The sequence below is a fragment of the Hypomesus transpacificus genome, chromosome 23, assembly GCF_021917145.1.
Source record: "Hypomesus transpacificus isolate Combined female chromosome 23, fHypTra1, whole genome shotgun sequence".
Lineage (NCBI taxonomy): Eukaryota > Metazoa > Chordata > Actinopteri > Osmeriformes > Osmeridae > Hypomesus > Hypomesus transpacificus.
The window spans coordinates 8562562-8589529 of record NC_061082.1 but is presented as its reverse complement, the minus strand read 5'-3'; the positions used below and the strand labels follow the sequence as shown (position 1 = coordinate 8589529).

At 46.3% G+C, this 26968-nt stretch overlaps 2 protein-coding genes across 16 annotated transcripts; one reads left to right on the top strand and one right to left on the bottom strand.

Annotated features, from left to right (window-relative positions):
* Positions 1 to 25: 25 nt before the first annotated feature.
* pikfyve (phosphoinositide kinase, FYVE finger containing) lies at positions 26 to 21245 on the bottom strand. Of its 13 annotated transcripts, XM_047047737.1 has the most exons (45): positions 21115 to 21245; positions 20413 to 20510; positions 19319 to 19503; positions 18470 to 18631; positions 17486 to 17497; positions 16859 to 16968; positions 16466 to 16637; positions 15487 to 15691; positions 14979 to 15005; positions 13888 to 13977; positions 13644 to 13788; positions 13383 to 13540; positions 13136 to 13247; positions 12898 to 13045; positions 12385 to 12552; positions 12145 to 12210; positions 11815 to 11944; positions 11361 to 11541; positions 11203 to 11277; positions 11010 to 11117; positions 10735 to 10875; positions 10500 to 10626; positions 8302 to 9254; positions 7745 to 8131; positions 7380 to 7466; positions 7187 to 7287; positions 7001 to 7072; positions 5050 to 5221; positions 4752 to 4930; positions 4516 to 4629; positions 4284 to 4392; positions 4005 to 4159; positions 3772 to 3862; positions 3587 to 3647; positions 3368 to 3502; positions 3153 to 3273; positions 2932 to 3027; positions 2711 to 2794; positions 2301 to 2392; positions 2049 to 2108; positions 1681 to 1857; positions 1420 to 1523; positions 872 to 1262; positions 681 to 755; positions 26 to 573 (listed from the first exon to the last, which is right to left on the bottom strand). In XM_047047737.1, exons 3-45 carry the CDS (start codon positions 19491 to 19493, stop codon positions 458 to 460), a joined length of 6444 nt encoding a protein of 2147 aa, XP_046903693.1. In that variant the 5' UTR covers positions 19494 to 19503; positions 20413 to 20510; positions 21115 to 21245; the 3' UTR covers positions 26 to 457. The 13 variants fall into 13 exon arrangements, with proteins under 13 accessions (XP_046903693.1, XP_046903691.1, XP_046903697.1 ...); XM_047047735.1 differs by lacking the exon at positions 20413 to 20510; XM_047047741.1 differs by lacking the exon at positions 20413 to 20510 and having other exon boundaries at positions 8302 to 9221.
* Positions 21246 to 22155: 910 nt separating this feature from the next.
* On the top strand, positions 22156 to 26711 carry sgo2 (shugoshin 2). 3 transcript variants are annotated; one of them, XM_047046811.1, is made up of 9 exons: positions 22156 to 22338; positions 22668 to 22774; positions 22874 to 23049; positions 23135 to 23212; positions 23331 to 23398; positions 23680 to 23828; positions 23961 to 26147; positions 26243 to 26351; positions 26445 to 26711. In XM_047046811.1, exons 2-9 carry the CDS (start codon positions 22678 to 22680, stop codon positions 26554 to 26556), a joined length of 2976 nt encoding a protein of 991 aa, XP_046902767.1. In that variant the 5' UTR covers positions 22156 to 22338; positions 22668 to 22677; the 3' UTR covers positions 26557 to 26711. The 3 variants fall into 3 exon arrangements, with proteins under 3 accessions (XP_046902767.1, XP_046902765.1, XP_046902766.1); XM_047046809.1 differs by having other exon boundaries at positions 26240 to 26351; positions 26445 to 26710; XM_047046810.1 differs by lacking the exon at positions 22156 to 22338 and adding an exon at positions 22345 to 22490 and having other exon boundaries at positions 26240 to 26351.
* Positions 26712 to 26968: the final 257 nt, after the last annotated feature.

Below are 26968 nucleotides of genomic sequence, written 5' to 3'. Positions count from 1 at the left end.
GTCACCGTTCCAAACCGTGACCAAGCAGTGTTATTTCTCTTTAATTACATAATCTCTGTACATTTACAAACTTTTACATTACATTGATTATTTGTTCACCAAACTAGGTCCAGTTAAGATTCTCCTTTTTTCCCCCAGTATTTGCTTTCTTTCACTGTCCTTTGAAAAGATGTTCCAGAATACTGAAGAGAGCCTGGGTAATAGGTTAACCAGCGCTGTCAGAAGGGTACAGTTACTGACGAGTGAGTCTGAGACAAAGGATACTTTCCTTGCTTTCATTACTCAATAATCAAACAACTCATTGTTCAGTGAGCTTCTGAGGATCCCCCCCGCTGGGCCAAGGATTCTCCAGCAGGGGACTGGGAAGTGAATCTGAGGGAGTGTCTGTGATTAAGTGTCAGGGTGTGGGAAAGGAAAAGACACATATTTATAGTGTATGAGAGCAGATCCAGGGTTCTCAGCAGTTGACCCCAAGGCCAGTCCAGTGGTCAGGCACCATGAGGAAATACTTGTCCATAGCCTCACAGAAGCGAGCTCGGTACAGTTCAGGTGACACCACCGTGGGCATCTTCCCTGTGGACACAGACAGGCACGCGCATCAGCCGACACGTCACACGTTTAATACGTGCACACGTGAAAATAGGCAATAGCTAGCGACAACACTGGGTATTCTCAGTTACCTTGTCCCCCAAGGATCCCAGTGGATTTGACCACCATCTCCAGTTTCTTGTCCCACGTGAAAGTGCGGATGTAATCTGAATTAATATAGGGAAGAGATTTAGCGCAGTATCCAACGCTATCAGAAAGACAAGGAAAGGGGAGCACTTAAAGCAGAAATCCATTTGCCTGTGGCCGTATTATCATCCCTCACCTATGATGCCCACCACCAGCTGGTCGGTAGCGTCGTCGCGCCCCACTAGCAAGGAGTAGTCGATAATCAGGTGGCTGGACAGGAAGTAGGCGTCGCTGTGGATGGCGGCCCTCAGGATAGCCTTGCAGTGGGCCCGGATGTACAGAGGGTTGTCGTGGACCAGCTTCAGAAGGTTCTCATCCAGCAGGACCACCTCACAGCTTTCCTTCCCCGAGTCGGTCTTCACGTTGCGGTTCCTCAGGGAACCTTTCAAGTCAAACACCTGGGCCATCTTGCGGCCATAGAACAGGTTCTCCATGACCAGGAGATCCAGCTTCTTCTCAGTGTTGTTCTGGGAGTTCTTGTAGCCGATTCGGTACACACCCAGGATCTTGGCTAAGGCCGTCGGACGCTTGGGGGGGGAAATAGGGTGAAACGTGGTTTAACAAACCATTTCCGGGTCAAGTTCACATTGTCTAAGCAACCACCACATTAGTTCATTAGTTCCTCTACTAAGCCACACAAGCGAATTAGAGAGCGTCAACACCAGATGCTAATAAGGAGTTAACCTTCTGCTGCACAGCTCCAGTGATGTAAGTGAAGTAATGAGGAGCAAAGTCCAGGAAGGACTGGACCTCCAGCCTGGGCATCTGCTTCAGGATGAAGCGGTCGTCTGAGGACAGAGAGGCAAAGCAGGCTAGCAACGCAGGCTGGAGACCACAGGGCTGGACCTTTGTAGATCTCGATCACAGAGGATGGAATGAACATATGATAGAAAAGAAAGGAGTCAAATGGCTTGTATACAGTCGGGTGTGTGCGTGTGCAGTTACCTTCCGTTGCGTAGAAGACTGCCCCGGACTTGCCCCCCCGGGCCTGCCAGTTGATGCAGTGGGACAGCGAGCGGACAAAGTCGTCCTCCGAGCTCTCCATGATCTCCTCGCGCATCTTGTGGAACTCCTCAGCGTAGTAAATCCGACAGTAGAACTTGGCGTTGGCGTCAGAGAACTCTGTGAAACGAGCGGGGTGATCGATGCAGGTCGTCACACAGCCCAAGTAGTATCGGTAAGGCTGAATTATGGAGAGCTAAGGGTCGATCTTTGAGGTCATGTTTCATTGCCAACAGATCGGTCAAACACTGAAGACAGGGGCACGGAAGTGCGGGAGTGATCGACAGGGGGACAGAAGGAGTGAGACTCACGTAGCTCAATGTGTGGGTTCCCAGCCTGTTTCTTGTGCTTGTCTCCTCCATCAGAATCCTCTGCAATACAGAGATATACGCTTGTTAGCTCCAGAACATCATCTAGCATTTTTTTTTTTTTCTTACAGGCATCTTAGATGAAGTCTAGAAGGTGGGGGTATTCATTTGTATGACTGATTAGTTCAGGTCAGGTCTCCCCATCTACTGCCCAGGTTAGGACTTTGACCTTCGACCCTGGAGAGGGGCACTCACTGAGTGGGTCAGGATCCAAGCTGCTGCGGCCAGTCTGGGAGGAGGTGGTCTCGTTGGGCTTGGCAGGGCTGTTCTTCACCCGGCCGTCAGAGCTGCAGCGGCCGCACACGGACAGAACCGGAAACAGGCCAGTCAGCATCATCACATGCAACTCTTTCTAAACCGAGGAATGCAGTCAACTGTGTGTGATTTAATCTATGTAACAATGTAACCAACCTAGATTTTGTTGGAGTTAAACTACATATTGTCATGGATTCATGTAACAGTCATTTAGCAGACGCTTTTATCCAAAGCGACGTACAGAACAGAGGGGAATTTGACCCTGCAATCTCTTGATCTGCAGCCAAATGCTCTAACCACTGAGCTATCCCCTCTATGTGTGTGCAGTTCAAGAGGAGGAGGTTCATTACGTGATGTTCTGGGTGCTCTCCTCTCCTCCCGCTTTCCCGGGCGTCTTCGACAGCTCATCCAAAGACGTCTTGTACTCCTTACAGCTGGAGGATTAGCAGATTAGGATTAACACAACGTTAGGCCAATGTCCTTCCACTGTTCCCAAGAGACGGTTAGCAGAGGACAGACCAGGACCTGTCTTGGTTGAGGCTGTAACCGAGAGGGGAGGAGAGGTCCTTACCTGAGAGCGAAGGCGATGATGGAGCTGGGTTCTCTCTCGCACACGGCAATGGGGACCCTCTCGTGTTCGTACATCAGATAATGCTTGTCTGGATCGCTGATCAACACACGTCACCACACAATCAGAAAAAAACGCCCAATGCTTTCACAGTCTACAAAGAGTGAGCGCGGTCCCGGACTGAAATGTTGTTCAATGGAAACGCTTGACAAGCTTAGACTCACAAGGGGAAGGGAATGCCGTTGTAGCTGTTGCCCGGCAACAGGTTGGCAAGGATGGCCTTCATGGTAGACTTCTCCTTCACTTGACTGTCAGCGGAGCCCAACAGGTGTCCATCAAACACGTCTGAGACAGGCATGGAGAAAGTCAGAGCTACGTATATGTAGTGTGTGTTATGTGTGCCGAGTCAGTTTGTGCATGTGTGTGTGTGTGAGGATACCCTCTGGGATGCTGACAGAGTCCAGTTCAGGGAAGGAGGGTCCAGAGGTGAGTGGCTCCGAGCCTGGTTCCCCTGGTGACGGCAGCAAGGAGGAGGAGCTAGACAGTGACGGGAGTGTGTTCAGGTGACGGTCCTCTGTCAATCAAACACATAGACACGCCCATCAGCCTCGCACGCCTCAGCAAATGACGGAACCTAAAGCAGGGCCAAGCCACTCACCTTTATCACCATTCTGAACCACAGGAGAGGGGTTCCGGGGAGAAGACTCCAGGGCACTTGTCTGTCAATCAAAACGCAGACCGGAGTCAACACAACATACAGCACACTCTAAGAGAAGACAAAACGTTGGTTGGATCTGGGGGGGAGCTGATCCGGAAACGTCAGTGTATCCACAGAGCACCGACCTTGCTTTCCTCTGTCTGTCTGTGTCTCCCGGGGCTGGGCGGGACAGACAGACGCTTCCTGCCCTTCTCCTGCTGGAACAGATCCTGCAGCCTACAGCAGGGGGAGGGGGGAGGACGGTCAGTAGGAGTCAAGGGGTGTGGAGGAGCCCCGCCACGCACTGCCGTAACCCCGACGAAGCAGCCGTTAGAAAGAGACAGGCTGCCGGTGAGGGGGGTGGGGGGGAGTGGATCACCTGGTGTTCCAGGACTGCAGGGTCTCACACAGGCTCTGCTTCTTCAGCACCACCGACTCCAGGACGGTCTGCAGGTGCTGGGGGGAGTCCACGCTGCAGGCCTGCAGGCGGGCCTGCAGCTTCTCTATCCAGGCCCGGAGCTCCGCATCCTCCATCTGCGCACGCACACACACACACAGCTCACCAACGCTGAACTGGAGTTGTGGGCCAACGTGCAAAAGAGACTTAAGTGTTCCGCGTGGCGTTCAGAAAGGTTCACTGTCTCGACGGGGAGCGTACATCTTTCTGGGCAAACAGGTCCTCCATCTTCTCCTCTCTTGACTTGCTGAAGGTGTCGGTCTTGAGGGAGGTAAGGCGGTCGTCTATGGCGAGGTACACCTGGGTCACTCTGCCAATGTAGCAAGGTAGAAACAGAAAAAGGACAGGGTTTGTAGTAACATGGAAGCCCCAACTTGATACGATGGGGTCAATAAATCGTATTTCTGTATGCGGACGTGAAAGGTCGCCTTACTTTTGCGTGAAGTCCTTGAGGTCCAGTTGCATGTTGGCTTTGGAGGGCCCCTGGTTCCTGATGAAGATCTTGGGAGGAGGAAGGCAGATTTCCAGCAGCCTCACTGAGATGTAGCTGAGGTGAACACAAAAACACATATTCGTTGTAAACATACGGCTCCCACATCATCTTCCACCTCGGTCTCCTCCACGGGTTGGCTTAGAGCCCGACGAGCAGAGTGCCGTGGCTGCACTGACCTGAAGGAGGCCACCATCTGATTGTAGGAGAAGTACTGGTGGTAGTCTTTGTGGATGAAGTGGCCACAGGGCTCGGCGTTGGCCCGCCGCATGTACTGGTGGCCATAGAAACGCAGCTCCAAGTACTTGGCGAAGGACATGCACCACGAGTCATTGGACAGAGGCACCACGGGAGTCACCTACAGTGCCGGCGAGGGGTGACAGGGAGAGAGGACGTGAGCAGAGACGTAGGACAGACCAGAGACATGTGTTGGTACCATGCAGGCTGCGCGCGGGAGGGCCTCGTCCTCAGTTTGACCTGTTTGCAGATGCGGCACCAGGAGTAGTTGAGGATGGTGTGCTGGTAGCCAGGGACCGGAGAGTCCAGCTCCTTCAGGACAATCTGGACACAGCCGCTGCCGTGGACAAAGCGTCGGACGTGGTGCACCATGGGAGTTTCACAGAACATGCTGGGGCACTGGTAGGATGGCCTGCACCACACAGACCCGACAGAAATCGTTTGATTGAAAAAGGTACAGTGCCCTCCAAAAGTATTGGAACAGTGAGGCGAATTCCTTTATTTTTGCTGTAGACTGAAAACATTTGGGCTTGACATCAAATAATGAACGTGAGACCAGAGATCAACGTTTCAGCTTTTATTTCCAGGTATTTACATCAGGATCTGATGCACAACTAAGAAAATATCACATTTTGTTTGAATCCACCCATTTGTCATGTGAGCAAAAGTATTGGAACAGATATACTTAAAACATATTTAAGTGAATAAGACTTAATATTTAGTTGCAAATCCTTTGCTTTCAATAACTGCAGCAAGTCTGTGACCCATTGACGTCACCAAACTTTTGCATTCTTCCTTTTTGATGCTTTCCCAGGCTTTCACTGCAGCCTCTTTCAGTTGTTGTTTGTTTTGTGGGGTTCCTCCCTTCAGTCTCCTCTTAAGCAGGTAAAATGCATGCTCTATAGGGTTTAAGTCTGGAGATTGACTTGGCCAGTCTAATACCTTCCATTTCTTGCCCCTGATGAACTCCTTTGTTGTTTTGGCAGTGTGTTTTGGGTCGTTATCTTGCTGCATGATGAAGGCTCTGCCAATCAGTTTGGTTGCATCTTTCCTTAAATTGGCAGACAAAATGTTTCTGTAGACTTCCGAGTTCATTTTGCTGCTGCCATCATGTGTTACATCCTCAATGAAGATTAATGAGCCCGTCCTAGAAGAAGCCATGCAAGCCCAAGCCATGACATTACCTCCACCGTGTTTCACAGATGAGCTTGTGTGTTTGGGATCATGAGCAGTTCCTTTCTTTCTCCAAACTTTAGCCTTTCCATCACTTTGGTAAAAGTTAATCTTTGTCTCATCAGTCCATAAAACTTTGTCCCAGAATTTTTGAGGTTCATCTCTGTACTTTTTGGCAAATTCCAGCCTGGCCTTCCTATTCTTCTTGCTAATGAGTGGTTTGCATCTTCTGGTATAGCCCTTGTACTTTTGTTCATGAAGTCTTCTGCGAACAGTAGATAGTGATACCTTCACTCCTGCCATCTGGAGGTTGTTGCTGATCTCACTAACAGTTGTTTTAGGGTCTTTCTTTACAGCTCTCACAATGTTTCTGTCATCAACTGCTGATGTTTTCCTTGGTCTACCTGTTCGACGTCTGTTACTTAGTACACCAGTAGTTTTCTTCTTCTTCAGGACATTCCAAATGGTTGTACTGGCTATGGCCAATGTTTCTGCAATGGCTCTGATTGATTTTCCATCTTCTCTAAGACTCACAATTGCTTGTTTTTCACCCAAAGACAGCGCTCCGGTTTTCATGTTGTTTTCACCTCTGAATACAGTCTGCATAGACAAAACCTATCTTACCCAATCTGAACCTGAGTGTAGACATTCAGTGGTATTTATTGATTGAATAATGTATGTAATAGGACACACCTGGGCAACAAAACACACCTGTCAGTCATATGTTCCAATACTTTTGCTCACGTGACAAATGGGTGGGTTCGAACAAAAAGGTGATATTTTCTAATTTGTGCATCAGATCCTGATGTAAATACCTGGAAATAAAAGCTGAAACGTTGATCTCTGGTTTCACATTCATCGTTTGATGTCAAGCCCAAATGTTTTCAGTCTACAGCAAAAATAAAGGAATTGGCCTCACTGTTCCAATACTTTTGGAGGGCACTGTATATCATTGCAATGTATTAGCAAAAGTTGTTGATGTTGGTACAACATGGTATGGTTGAAGAGCATGCTTCACCTGAAACAGTATCTTTCCAGAAATATGCCAAGAGTGAGGTCATTCTTTCCATAGAACTCCATAGTCACGATCCTGTGTGAGGGGAACAGAACATGCTTGAGAACAGGGTTGGAACCTTCTAGAGCTGTCAGCAGGCCTGTCTGATGGGTCACCAAGGGCGGTCAGGAGGAGATAGGAGGGGTTTACCAGGGGCTGACGCAGGGGTTTGGGGCATTGTTGGACTGGGCTGAAGAGCTGCTGAAGAGGACACAGAGCCGCTGGTGGTTCACCGGGTTCAGACAGTCCAGCTGAAGACAAAAGCAAACACAACAACAACAAAGCTCAACAAGCCGTCAAGGGTCAAATGGTGCTATTCAGAAGAGCACACCAGTGCACTCACAGTCTCCCCAATAGATCTCAGGTCAGGGATGAGGTGGTGGGCTCCACTCGTCATCAATAGACCACACTGGTCTGAGACCAGCATTGGCTGAATGAGACGAGGGGACAGGTAAGATGGGCTGTTTCTGAGTCACAACTCTCTTATCAACTCGTTTCCCTGAGTTCTAAAAGGCAATTCAGCATGGACCGAGTATTGAATGTGATGACATTGGCACCAGACACAGCTTCACAACAACACAATCACCCATCCAATCATCCTCCAATCAACATACAGAGAGGAGCCTAGGAGGAGCAGTACAGTACAGGACTGAGAGGGACTCCACAACATCCTGCGGTACGCTGTCTTGATCAGGAGCTCGGTATCACCTTAGAGGCCCACGTCACGTCATTCTGTCCCGCCGGCTTCTCGTCCTCGCTGTCGGCCTTGACGGGTGCCTTGATGGAGGGCTCACGAGAAGGTGGACGACTGAAGGTGGACGACACGAAGGGGTCGACCTCTGCCCGCTGGCGGATGCGCCCGCCCTGGGCGCGGTAGTCGGCCAGCATCTTGGCCAGGTCCTGGCTGCTGCCCAGGTGCTCTGCGATGCGGGCACTGGTGAGCCGGTGGGAGGGCCGAACCTCCACGGGCCGTGGCGGAGGGCCGCCGTTGGCCACGCCCCCGAACGACGACGGGGCGGAGTCCTTGAGCAGCTGCCTCTTCCTGCGGCAGTCCAGTTCCTTGAAGTCCTTGTTGAGCAGTGGAGAGAGGTAGACCTACGGGGGAGGGGGGGGGGGGGGGGGGGGGGGAACACGTTATAACTCCAGTGCCATGGATCAGGAATGGACTGGAGACACTTAGACCTATTGATCATTGCCATGGCTTGGAGGGAAGTGGAGACAAAATTGAAAAGGAATACTTCAAGTTGTACAGCCAAACCACTTACTTGCTCGGGGAAATAGTCCCTGCTGGGGCAGCGAAGGCCGGCAGGAGTGAGGAGGAAGGGCTCCCTGAAGGTGATGAAAGGAGAGATGCAGAGGATGATGTCCTTCAGCTCCTGCTTGAAGGCCGACGAGATGGACTTGAGGCGGTCGTCCGTCGAGGCCACCTGCTCGGTGACAAACAGCCCGGTGTCATCCTGCAGCGGGTCCCTGAAGAGCCGGGGAACCGTCTCGGAGCACGAGCTCTCCTCCCCGGACTCCCCCCTTGAGAGGCCTGCCGACCCCTCCACCTCCGTCTTTCCTCCCAGCTCCTGCGGCTCCGGGTCCAGGTCCAGGTCATCGATGAGGTAGGGTGGAGACACGGGAGGTAGAGGGGCCAAGGGGTTGAACAAGGGTGTGGAGTTCATTACTGCGGAGCCCAACCCCTCAGCCCCATGGGAGGACAAGGGGGACAAAGCCTGCTTCTTGTTGCCATTAGGGCTCTCGCTGTCCTTGACATGGGACTCGGAGACACAAGGCAGCCTGCCAGAGGGAGGCTTCTCCTCCAGCTGCCCAGGGGGACCTCCCATGGGGACGGTATTTCCGTTGACCCCCTTTCCCTGGATCTCCACTCCAAGTGCTCCTCCTGTTCCTTTCTCTCCTCCTCCTCCTCCTCCTCCCTGTCCCTCCTCCTCCTCCTCCTCCTCCTCCGCAGTGGTGCTCTCCAGCAGACAGGGGAAAGAGCTGCTTTTGCCCAGGCTTGGCGGCATGGCAAACTCGTCCATCAGGAAGGAGATCTCCAGTTGGGAGTGGTAGGCCACACACACCATCAGCACGATGATGTCCTTCACCCGGGCCAGCTCGTACTCTGAAGCCCCGCGCAGCTTGATGGTGCAGCCCAGCTGAGGAGGACAGCCCTCGAAGAACATCAGCGTCTTCACGTTGTCTGAATGGTGGGAGGAAGGGAAGGAGGAAAAACCTATCAAGATAAACAAAAACAAATATACATTTGTTGTGGCCGAAAACTGTGTGAAACTACTAGCTAAACTGTCTGACTTAGCTTAGATGAACTATCACTGACTAAGGACTGAATGGTTACTTTAGATCGAGGATACTCAATAGGCGGACCGCAGTTTGGATCCGGACCCAGACGCAATAGAGTTTGGACCGAAGCCAAAATCAACATTTTAATTTAGTCATGATCCAAGAGTTTTTATTTGTGTGTGGTTTCACACTTTTATTGTTTTCCTATGTGGTTTCTATCTTCTGTGTTGAATCCAAAGATCCAATCAGGAGCTGTAATAGTAATCGCCATGACAACTCACTCACTCAATGTTGGCCGCATTCTCTTTGGGTCACGCAGGTTGTGTGTGTCATTCACAACAACGCAGGCTAATCGATTTGCTAACGGTAAGCTACCTGTTTCGACTTTAACAAAAATCATAGCGTGACAAAACCCACCAAAGAATGAAAAGTTGATTTTTCCAATTTCAGACAGAAGGGACTGACAAGTATGCATTGTGTTGCCGGCGGGGAGCACAAAACCAATGTGTTTAATCTGCAATGAGACGGTTGCCCTGTGGTATAGCTAACGTGAAACATCACTATGACACAAAGCATAGACACAACAAAATTACCCCCAGAACTCTGAGCTAAGGGCCAGAAAATAAACCATCACTATTCCGGACCCTGGACTGAATGGACATTTTGTGAGTGGACCGTTTGAGTTTCTAATTGAGTACCCTTGCCTTAGATGAACTGTCACTGACAAAGGTTAATCAGGAGACATTAAGATAGGAAAGACCTGACCTAAGACAGACCCAGTATGACCATGGAAAAGAACAAGACGCAGTTTAATGTTGGACCTTTAGACTGAGAGATGCACTTTGGATACAAGTGCTGACATTAGGAAAAGCAAGAGATAGCCAGAGCAGGATGTTGTTCTGCATTCCCATGTTTAGGTAAAGGGAGGGCCTTTGTTGGAGTATCAAAATGACTGATGCTTAAGCTTGTGTAGGCTTTCACCGCGGAAAGTCCCCTGTCTGTATCTATGGTGAGATCAAATCAAGTACTTGCATATTGAACGAGAGGAAAAACCCACCTCCCGTTTCCTCCTTGAAAAGCAACCTTTCTGAAACAGCCCGCAACACATTCTATATACAGTACTGTACATTCAGAATGGGATTCAAAGGGAAAAATTATGCAGGTTAGTCATCTTGCTCACCATTGGCCAGCTGGAAGGACTGCAGATAGAACTTGTGGCAGGTGCCCAGGCGAGGCTTGGTCAGCAGCTGGTCCATGGACATGACCAGGTCTCCCTGGGTCATTCGACTCACCCGGTCCAACACTTGCTACACACATCCACAAGAAGCAAAAGTGAGCCTCGCAGAGCCACACAAGCAAACACCCAACAGTTGCCCAACTGACTTGGAAGGTTGAAGGCGAGGTTAGGTACTGACGGGTTTGACGTTGACGACCAGCGTAATGCCGTGCTCCAGCAGGATTTCCTGGGCGATGCGAGACACCGTCTTCTCCACCAGCACCAGGTTGGGACGCACATCCGCTATACGCTGCACATAGTTCTTCAGAAACTCCCGTTCCTGGGGAAACAAACAGATGAGCGGGGAGGTCAAGCGGAGGGGATCTCCATAGTATCCCGCGTCACTTGGTGCAGTTCCATGTAGAACATGCACGTCACAAGACGACGGCCCCTAGTACTGGGAGACAGACTGACCTGCAGCACTATGGGGTCAATGCAGGTGAACTTGGTCTCTTCCCGGTAGAGGTACTCTATAGAGCACTTCAGCAGCAGGATCTTGGGGTTCTTGATGTAGGAGTTCATCTGCGCAGGGAGCAGGGAGGTCAGGCAGTTTCTTTGGGGAGAGGTGGAGAAGGGGGGCTATCACAGGAAAGGCCACTATGCCTACCTTTTTGTGGGCAATGTTCTTGGTGCATGCAAAGCCATTGACAACGGCAGAGTCAAACTTCTTCCCTCCGGGAATCTAGAATACAAAGAATGAACTGCTGAAACCGTCGCACACGCCCAATCTGGGATTGACAATAAAGTTGTGACAGTCATTCTGACCTTCTTGATGTGGACCAGCTGGCGGATGTCCATGTCGTCGTCACAGCTGCGTACGTCAGGCCGCACAGTCTGGACCACCTGCCTGACCACGGGCACGATGATGTCACGCCAGGACAGGGACAGGGACTCGCTGTAGAGCAGCTGCTGCAACAGTGCCATCATGTGGCTATGGTTGGCAGAGCTGTGAAGGGAAGAGATCGTTACCGTGGCTTGCTTTTCAGGAACTACCTCTAACTACCAACACCTCGGTGCAGACCAGAGTACAACTGAAAGTTCCTTCTTGAACTGTTGTCAAAGATAATTCCAGAAGCAGGTCTAACCTAACTGGTTCAACAAGGGCAAAAGTGTCCTTAATTCACAGCAAATTCTCTAACAGACAAGTCAATGTAAACAGCAGTACAACACGGTGCACTCAGCACACGTCCATTGTCAAGCTGCTTGGTTTGCTCCTCACAGCAGTCTCTCCATAGCCTTCTTCTCTCCGTTCTCCTCGCGAAGCTGGTCCAGGGAGCTGTGGTGCCAGCCTAGAGGGGTGAACAGCATCTCCTTGGCCTTCTCCTCCACACGGCGGTTGAACAGAGACTCTGAGGGGAGCATAGGCAAAGAGAGGGAGGAAGTGACGAGGGAAGACAGCTGGGGGTGTGTGTGGTGCTCAAACCTACCAATGACCTTTTTTTTCTAGCCCTGTTGACACCAGGCCGGCTGAAGGGGGATTGGTTCCTCTTTTGGCGTTGTGCACACGTGCACAGTGTAGAACAAAGAATGAAAAGCAGGAAGTTTTTACCTTTGATGAAGGCATCGCTGATTAAGATGTTCTGTCCTCCGTCCTCTGAGATCAGGTACTCTGATGCTGGCAAAAGGTGAATACGTTTTAGTTTTCTTAAGGTAAAAATATATTATTATCACACTACAGATCAATATACGATCAACGATCTAAACTATTCCAAAAACGTGTTACCTCTAGTACCTCTAGCTAATCAAAGTTTGTGTAAAGCGACTAATTGTGCTGCCTTGTTACACTCACCTTTCTGCTCAGCAGGGTGGGGGGGTACGTGGGGGTACTTGGACTGCTTCTTGATGTGAAAGTTGACATTGTCCTGCTCCATGTTGAGGTTAATGGATGCAGCTGAGTCACTGTCCACTGCTGACTGGAAGCTACTGACTGAAGTCCTCTTACTGGGGCTGGCAGAGTCTAACACAGGGATGTATGCAATAGAGCTCTTTTGGTAACGCAAAATCATGACTGCACTAGTTAGGCCAATCGTATCTGGACACCTGCTTGTTGAGCCCATCATTCCCCAAATCAACAATGCTCCCATGCCCAAAGGGAGGGCGATAGCATTAATATAGATCAATGGGTGTGTGCGTGGGGGGCATATTAAGGCCCATGGTTTTGGAATGAGATGTCCAACCAGCTCATATACTGTAGGTGTGATGGTGAGGTGTCCACATTCTATTGGTCACGTAGTGTACATGGCATAAAGTTGATCTCCTGTTGATCTCCCTCAAGTGGCGTGGTCAGGGAAGGGGTACGTACTCTGCATCGTGTAATCACTCTCATCAGCCAGCTGCTCGGTGTCGCTGTCATCAAACTTGATGTCTTTGAACCAGGAAGGCTCAGAGTGTCCCTCGAGGGAGTTGACGCTGTCACTGTCGGGTGACGGCGTCTCAGAGAACTCGGTGTTCTGGAGAGGAGGAGAGACGACGCTGGGAATGAGTACGTGTTCAGGAGTATCCGTAGTCCTTCTCTCTCACCTCACATGCCCGCTACTCACCTGGAGGGCGCGATAGAGGGCGTACTCGTCTCTGAACAGCTGGTCATGATGAGTGACACAGTCCAGCCAGCGCCCATCCACCAGAGCTTGGCCTATGGCTATAGCCTGGGCCCTGACAGAGACATACAGAGGGGGTGGAGAGAGAGAGAGTCCAGAAGACAAACAAGAGATAAAATTCACTAAACGTCAGTTTATACTAGTGAGTTGTACCATGAAATACTCCCTTCAGGGTCATGAGAACATTTACCTGGTAGAAATGGTACCATTCCTCAGCAGCCAATTGACCAGCTCCTTTCCCACAATGCAGTTGGGGTATGTCCTCAGCCAGTACCTGTGGTCCTGGAACTCCATCCCGGTGTTGTTGTGACAGATCTTCTTCCACAGGTCCTTCAGCTGGGATGAGTCCTACATGATGGCAGCGCAACAGCACAAATCATTCACACATTTAGACTCAACCAGCACCAGAGAGAACATATTGTAAAATGGGGAAACAGAAAGAGAGATTAACCAGTAGGATCTTCCTCTCCTCCTCGCCGTGGTCACCCTTGAGCCCAGGCATGGCCCGGCTGGCCTGGGGGCTTACTGAGCTGTCATAGGAGGGCACCATGGAAGAGCTGGAGCGGTCCAGGGACAGGTTGGTCACACTGGCGGACCTAGACACACACACACACACACAAATAAGTGTGAAAGATATAAAAAATATAATCCCTGAAATACTTTTTTCGACTGCGAGCTGAAATTAATGTCTCAACCTTTTCCTGGCTGGTGACTTGCCCACATCCTCTTGGAGTGCATTTAGTCTGGAGTTAAGACCACTGTTCTGAGACTCCTGGTGAATTAAACTGACACACATATATTGCAAAACATGAATGCTATTCTCAATACACCTCAAAACAATCTAAATGTATGTGTTCACTAGGCATGGGTCGGTGTCAGATTTTGATGGTATGATAACCTCACGGTATTTTTTTATTTATTAAAAAAGATCAATACATAACTATTGTTTTAATTTAATTTATACACACAGGCGGTGGAAGACTTACATAAAAGTATATAAGTGACCCCCAGCTAAATGTAGGACCTAATTTTGGTACAAATAGCAGAAGTAGTAGCAGGGCTCTCAAGTTTTATCAAAAGTTTGGCGTGAGATTACCATACCGTGTTTCTTTTTGTCTGGTTTTTAACAAACTATATAACTCGAGACAACGATCAACTCCGCAGAAATCTGCGCTTCTCAGCGTGAGAAATGGTTGAAGATAGTCGCACAACAACTGCGTGAGATTGGAGAGACCTGTAATAGCCTAATCTACGACGGTGGCGAGTGAAGAAAAAAATCACAAATTTGCGAGAAAAAAGTCGGACATTCTCTAAAATACGTCTTACAAATTGTATTTCCTTCATCCGTGGCCGTCCGAATGTTTTCGGTACACGAAAGATTCCCATACAGCAGGGAATAATTCCAGTGGTGCACGTCCTTCGGCTATTAGCTCATCTGATGGTGACTGATTGTTGCTCGCACCAACCGGAGGGTTACTTTCTCCGCTGCGTAAAACCTGAGGTATTCCTATACTTTCCGTCTTTAACGAGACACTTAAAAAAGACAGCTCATACCGCAGCAACGATATAACGGAAAATTTGAGAGGTATTGAAACCGTGACTTTTTCAAACCGCGCTTTACCTTGAAACCGGTAATTGGCCCATGCCTAGTGTTCACCATGCAAGACAAACTCGTTTCAGAGAAGCATGCAAACGTCTTCTTGGTAGAGCTAAAGTGTAAGGAAGAACTCATAGAAGAATGAACAGATCTTTGAAAGGCAAATGAAAGAATGACAGCCAGACTCACTTCTTCCTCATCCCAATAGGAGTTTTTCTATGCCAGGAGAGAGGAAAAGATTTTCTTAAAGAAAGGTCCACAGAGAAACAAGGAGGAGGCGAACAGTTATCAGATCAAAGATTGTCACAGGATTTGATGACAACAAATTGATTATCACAAGCACAGGCTTAGAATCCAGAACTTATTATAGATTAGAAATTGACCTGGGAAATTCCCCAAGAGAAATTGATTAGATGGTTTTTGCTCAAGAATCAAAGAGCACAGAGTATGCTCCAGAGACATGCACCGATCACTCAATCATGTAGTGGTTTAGGCTCCTCTATCTTTAAAAAACACAGACAACTGATTGGTTAGGAAAATGAATGTACCAGCATAAATGAGGCAGGGGTATAGAATGAAGGATGGGGCGTGGAAAGAGGCAGGGGTGTAAAATGAGGCAGAGTTAAGGGCAGGGTTAAAGGATAAGGCATCAAACATCCCTCTCTGATTGCATGTCTGTCTGCATGTCTGTGTTCACCTTTGCCAGGCCAGGTCTTCCTCCAGGAAGATGTTGCGGCTGGCCTTGCGTCCGCCCACGGGCGTGCGGGGCTCGCTGGGCTCCACGCACACAGAGCAGGGCGAGTCGGACAGGGCGCTCAGGTCCTCACCGATGCAGCCAGAGTCTGCAGAGTGGGCGTAGCTCATGGCGATCTTCCGGCAGTAGGTACAGGCACGCAGGTCTCCTACACGGGTGCGTGGTGAGAGTGAGGGGTAAGAAAGAGAGAGGAAAAAGAGTAAGGTTAGGTTTTCATGATCTGCACCTTAGAGGTCTAGTCAGATAGTTTGTGTTGGGATTAGTTCAGGGAAGCAACCAAAGAAAGCTAATGATTAATCAACCTCGGCGTTAACCATTCACGCTGAATGCAAATCCTCAGCATTATTTCTGGAACTTCAAGTACACCTCAAACACAGGATAACCCTGTGGACTAGCCATTCAGTGAAAGTGGTTGCTTGGAGAAAACACCAGAACAAACAGAAGGCAACCACTGAACAACACATCACTGCTATGGTTAATTCCATCAGCCTCACCGCATCAAAAACAACCAAACATGCTTGGTAAGTTGAGTTAAAGTTTTTCAATTCACTCAAAAGAGTGTGCGCTCATGCGGTAACACGCTATTAGCCAGCTGGTCAACTTACCACAGCCCAGGTCAAATCGAGAACCAATAACAATCCAGGCCCAAACAACACCCACGACTGCAGAAAATACAGTCTCATGTCTGTTTCACACACACATACCATGCTCCTGTCACCCAAAGGATTCTGTACATACTCATAGATCATCCAGCTGTATCAGCCACGGGCCTCTTCCTTGCCGTAACCTCTTTCCTTTGCTGACCCCCCCCTCCCACCCCCTTTCTCTCTTTTATGTGTCATGATGGTTCAGTATGAGGGAGGGCGAGTCACGGAGGCCTCCCACTCGTCCATCGTGTGTCCCCCACCCCATAGGCACTCACCCGTGTAGCCCATGAACTTGCCCGGGATCTCCTGGTTGCAGCAGCGACTGCAGAAGATCTGGCCACACAAGCGACAGTGGTGGCGCCGTCGGAAGGTGGTGAACTTCTCGTTGCAGTCGTAACACTCCTTGCACTGGCTGTCGGGCATCCAGTACTGCTTCAGGTCGCTGTCCTGAAAAGTCATGGAGTCATGAAGCTCTGGTTGAAAACAAGAGCAGCTGTTCTCTGTCTATCTTGATGGCTCGAGTTAATGGAATATACAATGTGTATTTGCTTTGATATCAGACTCCAAACCTGCTGCACCACACCCAGTTTAGTTTTGAAAAGTCCAATTCTAAATGTCACAGGTAGGATGTGACAGTGGTTTACTGTTCAGTTGTATGACATATGTACCTGGCTCTTTCCCTCCATGATCTCTTTCAGTCTCTTCAGAGCGGTCCGCAGCTGAACAGCTGTACGAGGGTCATGAGTGCCAAGGGACGCTTCCGATTTCCTGTGGCCATCTAGAGAGCAAACACACGCACACACACGTAACTAAGTTGAGCACAATATGGACACAACCTAACCATTCTACAGTATACAGTCACATGCATAGAATATATAACGGCCAAACTTCTGTAAACTCTGGCAAGGTGGTTATTAACTGTGAATGTGCAGAAAGGCAGTTAGTAATTCAAGACATCAAATGCAGGGAAACATAAAATAGTAGTAGTATGGTGGTTCAGAATGATGGTGTTAGCTTTAATACTGTAGTGTCACTAATATGTACTTTTCAATGTCAGTTATAGCCATCAAAACACTCATATCATAAGAGACCTATATCCAACAAGCAATAATGCAAAATTGGCTTAGCTAATTAATAACGTTTACTTCAAACAAATACACACACCCATCACTCATGGATATTTGTTAGGCCACTTCTTCTTCACATAGTGGTTAGAATTGCACACAAAAAAAGCACAAAACTGTTATTTTTTTTGCAAGTGTTTTAGCAAGGCACACAGTGCAGAAGAGCCTCACCTGGCCAATCCACTGGAAACAGAGAAGACATAAGAAAAGGCTTTTTGAATGGATGGTACTCACACAGATCATCCATTTCTCTCCCTTTAAATGATGCATTCAAGGGTTTGTATGAGCACGAGTAAGATTGTCATGACACTATACACCCTTTGTGCTTCATAAACCTCTTCATCTCAACTAAATGTACTAAACTACTTGAAGGGTTTCCCGCAGAAAATGTATTAGTTAAGGTGGTAGGGTGGGGTTTGCCATGGGGGGGGGGGCTAAACAGGTTTTTTAAACTACGTAGTTAAGGCGGCAGGCGTGTGATGCTTAGGCGACCACCTTAACTGAAAAGTGCTGCGGGAAACCCTTTGAAAACCCCTCATAACATATTATTGCAATGCAAACTGAAATGTGTTCTTCACAGTACAACATTGAAATGTGGAACCAAGCTTGAGACCTAGAGAGTGTACTGGTACTGGCAGCACACAGGAGGTTTGAACTGTGTTCACCTTATCTGGCACCATCTACTTTTCCTTGAAGAGATCTGATTGGGTCAAACTCACCAGTAAAAGCAGAATTAAAATAAGGAAACTGACACAAAGGAGTGTTATTGTAGGAGGAACATTTTCCTGTTTTCTTAGAGAACCAATGCAGGCAAAGTTCCTTATTACACCATCCCTAACATCATGACACATTTCTAATGGGAATGTACACAGTCACACCAGAGGCAGTTGTGTTTTTTTTGTTGATAAGAGAAGAGAAATTCCTGATAAGGTCTCAAGAAAGGAACCATCTCTTATAACTCCATTATTACTGATTACATGTACACGATGAGCATGAAAGAGAGACTTCCAGCATCATTATTGAAGTCTGAGGTAGATGTTAAAATCACTGGGAACATATTGAATGTTTCCAACTGTTCCATCCATCCAGTTATCAATCCAGTAAGGAGATATGAATGCATGTGGATATGTGTGGGTGTGTGTGTGTGTGTGTTACCAGAGGCTGTGGAAGTGCGGCGTAGTCCATCTGGGTGCTGCTTCCTGTGTGTTCCGGAACCATGGACAGAGTGGGCGGGGCTGCTGGACCAGCTCCTCCTCTCTCCCTGTGGCGACGGAGTGGACACCTCTGACTTCTCTACCGATGGGGGGCGGCCCTCTTCTGTGCACGCACATCAATGAGAGAAGAACCATTGGGCAGACATATCACGTATCGAGAACCCTTACACCATTTTGTAAACACCACATCAATAATGCGGTCCACTTTCTAAACGTCTTTGTAACCTAGCTTCCATGTTACTTCATTGTCTGTTCATGTTACTTTTACTCAACTGCACCTGCTCCAGAATAACATCATCATAACGTGTATATTTATTTTATAACACCCCAATGAAACTTACATTAAAATATAACATTTGTTGCTGTGAATATACTCTAATCTCAAAGTATCACTTTCTGAGCAGTCAGGAGCATGAGGGATCCTCTGCTGTTGCCTTGGTGATCGGTCTTCCGTAATTGGGGGAGTGGACTAGAAACGCATGTGACGTTTGACTCCTGGCACCTTTCCAAATGCTAACTCTCTATCACATGACCTCATGAGACACTGGCTCCACACTAATCTCTGCTAAAGCATCTTCATTTGAAAAGAAGACAAATAAAGGCAACGTGGCAAAACAAACAAATCCATCAATGGAGTTCCACATACTGTAGATAAGCAGCAAGAGAGACGTGATTGAACTCACTAAACTAACCACCCAAAGCTGTTAGCCTCACAACAGTCTCTGAAATGCAAGATACCATAACCATTCCGAGTAATTTGGTGTACGTCTGTGTGTGTATGTTGTATGACCTTTGTTAAAACGAAACAGGTTGACGAAGGAGCTGTAGGCCGAGCGGAGTGGTGGCTCATCCTGCTCTGGTGTCAGGGGCTTGAAGTGTGTCAGGTGGGACGTGCTGGGAGCCGACAGTGGCGGTTCTGTGCTCCAATCCAGGGTTGAGGAGGAGGATTTGTCATCAGCAGCCATGTCACTGATTCTGGTTAAAAGAAGCCCAGAGTGTGTTGCTACAATTTAACTCTAAGACACCGTTATAGCCTTCCTTTCAACAGATATATCAATAAATGTATAAATAAACACAGGCCGTGCCCTAAATAACCATATACCATATAGGCCACCTATGTCTCCACTTTTAAAAAGTAGCCTAACACAACTTGGCACAACTACAAATTCTTAAAAGAAAAACATTCTTATCTGGTTGGCCTGATTTATCAACCATCATGCTCATGTCAGCCGCTGAGCTACTGAGTTTCTGTCACTCCCCTTAAGCCCTACCTGATCAGTAACCACCATGACCATTTTGTGAATCCAAGTTCATAAACTGTTCATTAAATACAAATCATGGTGAAACAGCAATCCTTTTTAATGACAAATCACATATTGAAACAATAGGCGTGGTTATTATATATTCCCTATATATATTCAAAATATCTATTTTGTAACTGGACCCACTGGCACATAGTTCACAGGCTTACTGTTAATGGAGGCACATGATTCTACTCACTGTAACCCTGCTCAGTACTAGAGAAATGTGCAACCCAGCATCAATTGCTAAAGGGATATGCCCACACTTAAAGGAAACCACAATGATTGCTAATTAAATAATAGGAAACTGAGAAAACTGTGCTGAGTGTGCTCTTTCAGTCGCTGCATTAATGTTTCCTGAACCTCACATTCTTAAATTGAAAGTTGAGTTGTTTTGAAAAAAATAATAAAAGCAGACAATTTTGCAAGTCTTGTAATAATACTGTCAACTGTTTACAACTAAACCTGTCAAGGCACAAAACCCACAGCTGGCTTAAACATGCAGTGTCAATTCAGACAGCAAGCAAGACAGTCTAAAAGGTCGAAGCACATAGCAAGCTAAATTGAGTCAGGAAAAACTTACCATTTGATATGTATTAATGGCACTTCATATAGTTTCTGCTGCACTGCATGTCACAACTCCAGTTTCTAAGCTTCTTACTCTTAGTTCTAATAATTATACTGTCGCGGTAGAGGAAAATGACAACATCAGTTGCAGCATCACTACTCTGACTATCATGTGACACCGCAGGCCCTGTAACTTGTGATAGACACCCCTACAAGTACAAAATGTCTCAAACGAATTGTACTTCTAAATGGCTCCTTCAAATATGCGTTTGTTAGCTAGCTATGCCGGAAAACAAATCAATGTGTAGTCACTGTACTTGGACCATGAACAGCTAAACATGCTAGTTAGAGCTTGAGCTGTCTAGCTAAAAAAAATTACAAGTTTGATGCGTGAAAGGGTAGCATTGGCTTCGAGCGTTTTAGATACTTGCTAGAAGTTGATAGTAATTTATTTCTCCAACATTATTTGATAAGAGCAATATATTACCCGCCCTCGCTGTCAGACCAACTGTCAACAACTAGACAGCTATAGGCTAGTATAGTTGCTAACTCTTCACACTAGCCACAGTACTTGCTATTGTAGAGTCAACAGAAGCTGATTGGCTAGTATGGCGTTAGCTTGCAAGTTAGCTAGCTAGCTAGCTAATAACAACAGCAGGCCTGTTGCAACTGAGTACACGTAATTGAAATGAACTTGTCACTGAAATTGATCATTCACCTGTATTATTCTCTTCTTAGTCATCACAGTATGAATCACTTTGATAAAACAGATCCGGAGTCGGCTGTTTGCACGAAATAGCAAGCTGCATTGGTGCCAAATGAAGCAGGCAGACGAAATAAGCAGAGAGCAGGTCAATCGAACTGTTCTGTTGCGATCACATGATGAGGCAGCAACCATCAACTACCTAAATATCTATCATTATCGACGAGTTCAAGACATGTAGAGAAATATTGTTGATTTAAAGGAAGTTTGACAGCATAGTTGTATGTTCTGAAACGCACCAGTTATTCCAGTTTCTGGTATTAATATAGATGTGTTTATTTTATCGTTTCGTTGGTTGTAAATGTATCATACCATTCGTGTATGTTTTAGATGTAGGCTACTGTACCTGGATGTTCTGTTGTGGGTCAGCACCCATGAGCGCAAAGAAGAGTCCATACATATAGTAAATAGCGAAAAAATGGCTCAAAATCAACCTGTCATGAGTCACCTGATTATGATCGAGCATGTGAAAGTACACACATACTAATATCCTGTTTTTACATTTTTATTGGAGTCAAAGTTTCAAGAACGCATATCTGACAGTTGTGAGTGTATGACATGTTTTATGTTTGTGCACTTTACTGCACAAACATAGTATAATATAATGCATAATTTAGGGTGATAAAAGACTGAAGATCAGGGCCGCATCCGTCAAATTACTCTTGAAACCAAACCGAATACTATCACCCATCCTGTAATCCGGTAATCTACATCAGATATTTAAATGTATTTGGTTGGCTAGTCAAAATACTGTAGGCCTACGCCCCAAATCCCATGGATTACTTTCTACCTCCAATAGTATTTAGCATCATGCAAGCCAGCTTCATGCACACATGTAGTTATTTTTTTGAGAGAAATTATTTATGAATAATAAATACATTTCATTAAACATCATTTGGAATTAATTATTAGAACAGAATTAGACCTTTGCCCTCGGCACAGACCGCTCCACGGTAATTGGCTATCATGTTGCTCAGGTACGCCTCCAAATTTTAACAGGAAACGGCGGGTGATTCTGTTTTTGTTTGAGTTGAAGCACGGATTTAAAACATACAATAGATGGCAAATTGATCTCATCCTTTAGTACGACTGCTGTAACATTTTGGCATTATAATCAGGGTGTTTTACGAATTTAATTTTAATACAAGCTTTTGGTAGAAAGCCATAATTGTTACAACGGTAAGAAACTTGGCAGTTACTAGCTAGTTTCTAGCTAGCCTAGCCAGATGCATATTATTGGTAGAGCTAGGCCAGCTAGCGACCGTAGTACCACTGTCTGCACCGACTGTACAAATATCGTTGGCTAGTAGCTAGCTAGCTACGCAATTTAGGTAAGATGAGCTACTGTAGTGTAGTTTGCTTAATTTAGAGACTATTCACTCCAGACTATAATTCACATAAGAGTTAGCTATATCTAGCTGTACAATATATATATATAATGTATCATATATTATTTAAAGGAGAAGAAGCACTGATGATGAACATTTGATAAATTATCGAAATTCCAGGTTCTCAAACATGGACGGCGTGGCGGTACCGGGAAAGAAACTGATGTCCCTTAAAACATCAAAACAGACCTCGACAGTAGCATCCAAGATCAAGAATAAGATACTCAGTAAGATAAAGTTGGTTTATAATTGAGAATGTATATCAGTTCATGTTTATGACATGTTGCATGCATGATGTTTCATGGGCTGTATGCTTTCATCTTCAGATACCTCCTCATTCTTCAAGGTCTCTTTGAAAACCAATAACAAAGCCCTGGCCCTGGCCTTGGTGGCTCAAAAAGAGAAGAGCAGACAAATGGAAGTGGAGAATGTGCATCTACAAAAACAAATTGAAGCTCTCTACTTTGATCTAGCAGTAAGGAGGCACAAGCACAAGAAACTGGTGGGTTACACTTACCAAGTCACACCATTTTTACATTGAGCTCAGTCAAACATTGACCTAGTTATTGCATTTGCTCTTTTTACAGGTCCTTATCTTGAAAGATTTACACCGCAGCACTCTGGATAACCTGGAAAAGGCCCTCGACCTTTTTTCTGATTATGATGTAAGATTTTTGTTTTGTCGAATGTCGTTTATCATTGCATTAGAAAAAGTCAGCTCATATTGTCACTTGACATAATAATATTTAAAATAAATATGTAATTTGAATTTTCCTCCCTTAGGCTGTCCCCGAACCATCTAATGACCTTATTACCCCTGAGGCTGAAGATGACGATCATCAGTTTCAGAGGTACTTATAGTTGGCAATGTACCGTATTTAGGAACAAAATAGCCTTATTTACATTTAGTCATTTAGCAGACGCTCTTATCCAGAGCGACTTACAGCACCCTCCACCCCACCACCTTATTGAGTATTGAAGATTTTCTTTGTTTTTTCCCTGCAGTTATTTAGATTTTTTGACCTTTGAGCAAGCTGACAGAATGTGTTATAAACAGAATACTGTTTGCTATCTTTTACGATGCAATGTTTTAGTATGGGTCTTAAGTGCTTTCCCCTTCAAATCTCTTCAGGGAAGCAGCTCAGATTTCTCTCAAACCGGAGCAGCTGATTTCACCCTTAAAACAGACAAGCATAAACCAAAAGCCTATTGTCAAGGAGAATGCCACATTTGTAAACCTCACTGAGACACAAAGCAAACCCACAGAGTTAAAGGTCAAAGGTAAGCTGAGTGGAGTTTTGACTCTACTTGCCATGAAGATGTGAGCTGATCCCAGAACACTTATTTGTCATTGTTGGGTTGGTTATACTGTCACTGGTTGAATACTGTTTATCTTTCTGTTGGTTCTCATAGGCAAAGTATCTGAGACTGAAAGCCAGGCGGACAAGAGTTTATCAACTCAGGGAGGAATGCTGCACAAGTCCAGTAGCTTCAGGACAGAGGTAGAGAGGTGGTCACAGATCCTCTCAAACCCCGGACTAGACTCAAACCCAACCGTGTGCCTTGACAACCAAATGCCCTCAGTTGTGCGTACATCTGACAAACCACAGCCTCTTTCCATAATGGAGACATCAACACCTGGGTATATGCCTGGCACAATAAAGGAGCCCACATTAGAGCCTGCTAACATAGAAGTGAAGATCCCCCTTGACACGGAGATGGAAATGACTTTGGCTGACAGCATGGTTGAAATAGTCACTGTAGAGACCAAACCCAAGAAAGCATGGACAGATGGTGGAATCAAGCCCAGGAAGAAGATGAAAAAACTATTATCAAAAGATTCTGAAGAAGTAGAGAAAATTGGAGTAAAAAAAAGTGAATCCGCGTACATAAAAGACAGTCTTGAGATGGGGACCTGTTTTAGTTCAGAGCTACCTCAGTCGTGTTCTGAGACCCTGTTGACTTTTGACAACATATCAATCCGAGATGAGGAAGAACAGCAACAAGCAGTAACTAAAGTCTCAGCCGATGAGACTCAAACACTTGCTTCTCGCAGGAAAACTCACTTCACCTCCCGTATCCCTAAGCACGGTCGACTTGCTCGTGATACTCAGAAAGCAACGCAGGAGGAGTCAAAACCGTTTGACCCCAGGAAAACGTTTGTAGTTTCTGTCCAAAGTAAGTCCCAAAACACTGTCTCACCAAACCCATTTGAAGATGCTTTCTTTATGGACGGATCCTCTGAAAACAAAGACAGCGCAAAATGTGTAGACAAAGAAACACAACATAAAGCATCAAAAGGTAAATGCCGAAAGACGTTTGAGGTGAAATCTCAGACTGACAACTGTTTGAAAAAGAAAACTTTCTCAGTTTCCAATGAGGTGCCATATCAGAGAAGCAAGAAAACACAGATCTTACCTTTAGAAGTGGTCCATGATAAGCAAATGGTAAAGGATACGTGTGTAGATTTGGACCTACCGAGTGCCTGTGTGGACAACAATGATTCTCAGCCTGAATCCAAGGACACACATCATTCTTCCTGTTTAAATGGCATTATTTCACACAGCACCAGACAGAAGAGCAAGAGACCTACCAACTCTGGCCAGACCAACAAGGGAAGATCAAGAGAGACATGTGTGATCTCAGTGCCTGGCGATAACTCATTGCAAAATACTTGTTCTGATAAGCAGATGGGCACTCCTGGTACAAGATATTGTTTTGCGGGTAATGAGTCTTACACGGCCAGCGATCCAAGCATAGAGGAGAATCTTCCTGTTACTGACCTAGACCTAAACCACTGTCGAGTCACTGGACATGAAAACAAACAGTGTCCAGGTGGAGAAACGCAGTCTTCTTATAAACGTCCATTTAGGGCTACCGAGGAACCAGCTGAGGGGCTGGACAGCCAGCAAATGGATGCAATTCCTCCTTGTGAACCAGCTTCTGCCATTGTGCAAAATCCTAAGAAAGCCAGGAAAGAGAAGACTGGAAAATCTAAAATGAAGGTGTTTTTAGAGGGGATCTCGGTTAAGGAGAAGAAAAAGAAGGAAAGAAGCAGCACTTGTGGACCTTCATCCAGCCAGAATCAAGAGAACAAAGGCATGGCATGTATAGAGTTTGCAGTACCTCATGCGGATACACTCGAATGCATGCCTGCAATGGAAAAATCCGATATTTTGCTTGTAAAATCACACAAAGAAACTATGAAAAGTGATCAAATGGAGGAGTTGTTTTCAGTTAGTGCCCAGAGTCTGAAGACGAAAGGGGATATGCAGTGTAGCTCAAAGTCTCAAATCAACACAATGCACAAACCAAGATGCAGGGGCACGTATGTCATACCGTTCAGTAATATGGATTCCACTCCAAACGTTAACTCCAGGAGCCAAGCAGAAGATGACGGGCTCTGTGTCAGTGAGGATGCGGTTCATGAGAGCCTGATGGATCTGCTGGTGGATACACGCCCCCCGTGGGAAACTAATGACACTATAACAACTGAGTATGAGCTGGACTGCCTTGACTCCAGCCCCTTAAAGACGGCCTCTCGCAGAGTTACTGTGTATGAAGAAGAGACTGCCAAAATCATTACGGAGCCATCTCCAGGTAGTATTTCTGCGCTGTTAATATAAATTTGTGTTTCATTCAAGGAAAATATATAATGATTAGATGATATACTGTATATTTTTTATTTCTAGCAGGACGTGCCCTTAAGTCTGTGACCAATACCAACTGGATGGAAAATGAAAACACAGGAAGAACGAGGCGACGGGGAGCTGCTGTCAGTTACAAAGATCCTCCCATCAACTGGTGAGGACTGCTCTGCACATGCTCAAATCGCACACCTAGAGAGAAAGATAATGCCTGATTCGATTTTTGATTGATGTTTTCTGTCTTCTACAGCAAAATGAGGCGCGGAGATAAGTTTACAGACACAAAGTTCCTGAATTCTCCGATATTCAAAAACAAGAAGAAAAGGAAACAGAAGAAAATTGAATGTGCTCCAGTTAATTAACTTTCTTTGGATTTTTTTACTCTCGGTTTTTATGCAGGTGTAAAATGCTAAATTATTTTACTCTCGGTTTTATGCAGGTGTAAAATGCTTTTTTTTAAATATGTATATATATCCAGTGAATACTTTTTATTGTCTGAAATATTAATAAATTGGTTGAAACCTAAAATCACAATGTGATTTCTTTGTTATGGACACACATGCATTAAACAAGCTCTCCTAAGAGGAATAGAAATATACTTTTTACCATTTACAGGTCTTACTCAACTCAAGGATAGGCTGTGTACTTCAGCCAGTCTGCTAGGTAATTTTCAGTCTAGTAAATAATTCAGTTTACATGCTCATCTGTACTTCTACCTCCAGACACACATACACACAGAGCCTTACCAGGGGTTACCAGGAGCAGATTATCCTC